The sequence below is a fragment of the Anarrhichthys ocellatus genome, unplaced genomic scaffold (assembly GCF_004355925.1).
Source record: "Anarrhichthys ocellatus isolate YVR2014 unplaced genomic scaffold, GSC_Weel_1.0 scaffold3761, whole genome shotgun sequence".
NCBI lineage: Eukaryota > Metazoa > Chordata > Actinopteri > Perciformes > Anarhichadidae > Anarrhichthys > Anarrhichthys ocellatus.
The window spans coordinates 1-5,269 of NW_022283735.1; the positions used below are offsets into that span (position 1 = coordinate 1).

At 46.2% G+C, this 5,269-nt stretch overlaps 1 protein-coding gene across 1 annotated transcript; it reads right to left on the minus strand.

Annotated features, from left to right (window-relative positions):
- Positions 1-2,093: 2,093 nt before the first annotated feature.
- Positions 2,094-5,219, minus strand: LOC116379131 (whirlin-like). The gene is made up of 2 exons (XM_031841059.1): positions 4,012-5,219; positions 2,094-2,981 (listed from the first exon to the last, which is right to left on the minus strand). The coding sequence occupies exons 1-2, from the start codon at positions 4,269-4,271 to the stop codon at positions 2,876-2,878; spliced, it is 366 nt and encodes a 121-aa protein (XP_031696919.1). The 5' UTR covers positions 4,272-5,219; the 3' UTR covers positions 2,094-2,875.
- Between the last annotated feature and the right edge of the window lie 50 nt (positions 5,220-5,269).

Here is a 5,269-nt window from a genome sequence, read left to right on the forward strand (position 1 = left end):
GGATCAGGCTTTTAGGAGTGGGGACAAGGACTTGTACAAAGAGTCAAAGTACAGGTTTAGTAAGGCGGTGAGAGATGCTAAACGTCTGTACTCTGAGAAACTGCAACACCAGCTCTCAGCAAATGACTCTGCTTCTGTCTGGAGAGGCCTTAGACAGATCACCAATTACAAGCCTAAATCCCCCCACTCCATGAACGACCTCCGCCTGGCAGACGAGCTGAACGAGTTCTACTGTCGCTTTGATGGACAATGGGACAGCCCTGACTCCATCCCCCACAGCTCCATCAACCAGCCCCAGACCACCAGGTCCCCCTCCCCCATCCCAGCAGGGGCCCACGCCTCTGTATCACCCATCACAGTGTCCCCCCCACCCCCCTCCCCAGTGACGACTCTCTCTATCCTTGAGAGTGACGTCAACAGGCTCTTTAAAAAACAAAACTCCCGCAAAGCAGCCGGCCCAGACTGTCTCCCCCTCCACCCTGAAGCATTGTGCCGATCAGCTGTCTCCGGTGTTTACAGACATCTTCAACACCTCCCTGGAGACATGCCATGTACCAGCCTGCTTCAAGGTCTCCACCATCATCCCCGTCCCCAAAAAAACAAGGATCACAGGACTTAATGACTACAGGCCCGTCGCCCTGACCTCTGTGGTCATGAAGTCTTTTGAGCGCCTTGTCCTGTCTCACCTTAAAACCCTCACTGACCCACTCCTGGACCCCCTGCAGTTCGCCTACAGAGCCAACAGGTCTGTTGACGACGCAGTTAACTTGGCCCTTCATTTCATCCTCCAGCATCTGGACTCCCCAGGAACCTACGCCAGGATCCTGTTTGTTTGTTTGTTCAGCTCTGCCTTTAACACCATCATCCCGTCTTTGCTGCAGGACAAGCTCTCCCAGCTGCACGTGCCCGACTCCACCTGCAAGTGGATCACAGACTTCCTGTCTGACAGGAAGCAGCACGTCAAGCTGGGAAAACACGTCTCAGCCTCCCGGACCATCAGCACCGGTTCACCCCAAGGCTGCGTTCTTTCCCCTCTGCTCTTCTCCCTGTACACCAACAGCTGCACCACCAGTCACCAGTCCATCAAGCTCCTGAAGTTCGCGGATGACACCACCCTCATTGGACTCATCTCTGGTGGGGATGAGTCCGCCTACAGGTGGGAGACTGACCATCTGGTGACCTGGTGGGGTCTGAACAACTTGGAGCTCAACGCTCGAAAGACAATGGAGATGGTTGTGGATTTCCGGAAGATTGCAGCCCCACATGTCCCTATCACCCTGTGTGACTCCCCCGTCGACGCTGTGGAGTCCTTCCGCTTCCTGGGCTCCATCATAACCCAGGACCTCAAGTGGGAGCTGAACATCAGCTCCATCACTAAAAAGGCTCAGCAGAGGATGTACTTCCTGAGGCAGCTGAAGAAACTCAACCTGCCAAAGACAATGATGGTGCACTTCTACACAGCCATCATTGAGTCCATCCTCTGCTCCTCCATCAGTCTGGTACGCTGCAGCCACTGCCAAGGACAAGGGCAGACTGCAGCGCATCATCCGCTCTGCTGAGAGGGTGATTGGCTGCAATCTGCCGTCCCTCCAGGACTTGTTCGCTTCAAGGTCCCTGAAGCGAGCAAGGAAGATTGTAGCCGACCCCTCTCACCCTGGACACAAACTGTTCGTGCCACTTCCATCTGGTAGGAGGCTGAGGTCCATCAGCACCAAGACCTCACGACACACGAACAGCTTCTTCCCGTCCGCACTCGGGCTCATTAACAGAGCCCGGGTCCCCCACTGACTCTGTCACCCCAGGACAAATTCCCACCGGTCACTCCCCTGCATCCCTTCTATTACACTCGACACTTTACACTACACTTACATCTCATTTGTTTATAGTCCTGTCGTCTGTTCGTTGTTTAAAGTCCTGTTATCTGTTCGTTTGTGCACTTTATTTTAGATTTCACTTTATTTTATATTTCATCTTTTTTTATATTTCATTTATTTTATATCTTACTTTATTTCATATTTCTTGTAAATTTTAATATGTTTCTACTTGCACTGATTGTTGTTGATTGTTAAATGTTTGCACCTCCCGTCACGCCAAATTCCTTGTATGTTCAACATACATGGCAATAAACAGTTCTGATTCTGATTCTGATTCTGATTGTGGGGAATGTACCAGACCTGATGGTCAAATTTAGATATTTCATTTAATGTAATCTAATAGTATTAACTTCTTTTAACAGTCCACTGGGAACAAACTGTTCAACACAGAAAAGAAGAAGAGCCACTAGATCATAGATCTCTCTAAAGAGACAGAAAGACCAGACCTGCTAGCTGAACTCTGCTGATGACAGCATGAAAGATATTTGATTGGGAACAAAAAAACTAAACATCAAATGTCTCCTGAAACGGGGAGAATCAGTTCAGGTTGAAGAAAACACAAAACAACAAAAAACAACCGCTGAAACAAAGAGCAATGCAACATTCTGAGAAGCAGCTGAAGACGCACGGGTGAGCACGCTGAGAAACCTTCTCCGTCATCTCCTAATATGGCATGGCCATGTTTTAAAACGTGCAGTCGCAGGCTCCCCGTAAGCTAGAAGGAAGTTGCAGACCCTGCTTTTCATTTTGAAGTTTGAAATTGTGACACTTCTATTAAAAGTACATCAGTTCTAAGCAAAATGTAGTTTTATAATAGTTTAAAAATCTTTGGTCTTGGGAAAGATATTAAGTCATCCCAAATTAAACGGGATAATAATGGTAAAGTCAAACTCAAGCTGCAGGTCTGCTTTGATTTTGTCTAGTACAAAGTCGTTAAATGAATGAATTGAATCAATAAAGTCCCACCTGTAAGTCTCAGATGTGAGAGTTTGAGTGTAGAATCAGTACATGAAGCTTGAAGAGTGGTAACATGTATGCAGAGGGCGGTGATGCACGGCTTCCATTCTTACCTTTCCTAATACAGGTGTAATTTTGGCTGAGGATGGTCTGCAACAAAGAAGAAAACAATGTTGAAGAAACAAATGATATATATGAAGATAAATACCTCTGTCTTTTAAATTCTGACACATTTAGAACGTTAAAGCTCAACATCAACATCCTGCCGTAGCCCCGCCTGAGGCAGGACTACAGCAATGTGAGGTTAACGAGGTGTGTAGCAGAGAGTCATCTGGTATGACTTCTAAGGCAGCAGCAGAAGGCAGAAGATGTAAACCTCCCTAAATTCTCAAGCAGGGCAGCTCCATTAGGGCTGGAAGACAGACGGATGAGGGAGAGAGGGTATCTCCACACAATCCTCCACTGCAGGGAAAGGTTTTCATGTCCTGGACCCCCAATGGACCATAAAACGAGTCTTTGTTCAAAGGAATAACATATGATGTTTCTGTAGTTACTGGTTTAGTTTTAAATGAACAGAATGAATGAATTGACCGCTGTGAACTTGTTTTGCTTGTCCACAGATTCCAAATTCATTCATTGAAGAACCAGAACAACTGTTGTTTAAACAGCCCTTTTGTCTGGTCTGATTAAAGTAAAAGCAGTTTCTACTGGCACCAAACTAGTGGGCATACAAACACACCTTAGACCAGAGATCACACATTGGATTCATAGTAACGGATGATGTGGTTTGTTCTTTTTGTTTTGTTCATAACAGCACTGCTTCAGTTTAGAGCTATTTTATGCTTCAGTTCACTTCTTGCTGGTTTGAGTTGTTTTGTTTTGTTCAGGTGGCTGGTTGGCCCACTAGTCACCAGTGAGGGATGCTCTTCTGCAAAGAGCTACTGATTCATTCAGAAACACTGATAATTCATTACACTTATTTCAAATCGAGGATTTAAAGTTTAGTTTGTTCATTCACTGAAAAACTCCCATCCAACCCACTTAATACTTAATACTTAATACTTAACAGTAAATCACACGAGGAAACAAAGAAGCACAGATCAGTTATCAATATAATGTCTCTGCTCCAGTTCCACTGACAGTGACTGACTTTACATGGCTAATACTATAATGTACTCACCTTGAACTGCAGGTACTGGCGCTGACACTACCCTGGATGCCAGCATTGACAGTGGGGTTGGTGACAGAACTCGGGACAGCTGTAGCATTGGTTTCAGCTATGGCCTGACTGCAGATCCATTTGGTCTCATCCACCACTGTGCGTGCATGAGGCAGACGACCAACATCCCTCACCTTCACCAGCAGGTGGCGTCCTGTTTTGAGGATTTGAACTGCCTCATCATGGGAGATGGTGAGAAAGCTCTGACTGTTGATCTCCATGATCTGGTCACCCACCTGCAACAGACCAGTTTACTGAAAGAGGAGCACTACATGTCCACCATGAGCGCTCTCTCACATTCTACATTACGTCACTAGTTGTGATGTGTTTACATTGCAGTCAGTAGAGACTTGGCATACAAATGACATGCAAAAGGCAAAAAAGGCTTATTGCACGCAGAATGATATGCAAATAATTTACAAATTCAATGTCATTTATGCACCATTGCTGAGAGCAGGCTGCTCTGGGAGACAGATCTTCAATTAGTGGCTCTACATCAACTAAAGTTCAGCCAATGCAACAGCCAGCTCTTGGAGTAATAGCAGGCTGTGCCAGTGGCAACACTGGGTCTGACCCATTTTAGAAAGAATGAGCTCAGAAGAGGCAACAGGAGTCGGGGGCAGAAAAGAGAAAACAGAAGAGTGTGGAAGTGGAAGTGGTCTAGTCTCTCCTTATCCTTGATATGTTACTTCAGTTCAGTGTAGCTTGTTGTTGGATGGATGGATCACCGCAATACAACAGTGCAGGTCTTCCCCAGAAGTTCATGAGCTGGAGAGGTGTGCAGCTGTAGTGTGTCTGCAGCAGCACTTTCACTGCTGACTCAACTCGCAGCCCTCACTCACCTGCTGGTGAGCCGTCACTGGTGAGCCTCGTCACTTCATGTGATAACTTCAGTTGGTACGCGAGCGCCTTACAATGAAGTCCTTATCAACACAGCTTAACCACACCTCAGTATTATGTCTCAGAAATGGAAAACAATATTCAGCACTATGATTTCATTCGTGTATAATCACCTGAAACTAAGAAACGTGTTTTTTATTAGTTTTCTTCATGTTTTGGTTTCTTTTATTATCATGCTGCAGCATCTCTTCTGCTCTGTGTCGGGCTGAGCTCCTCCAACTACAAACACACAAACACACAAACACACAAACACACGAACACACAAAGCAGCCAGGAGGACAGAGGACATGAGGAGAGAGGACATGAGGACAGAGGAGAG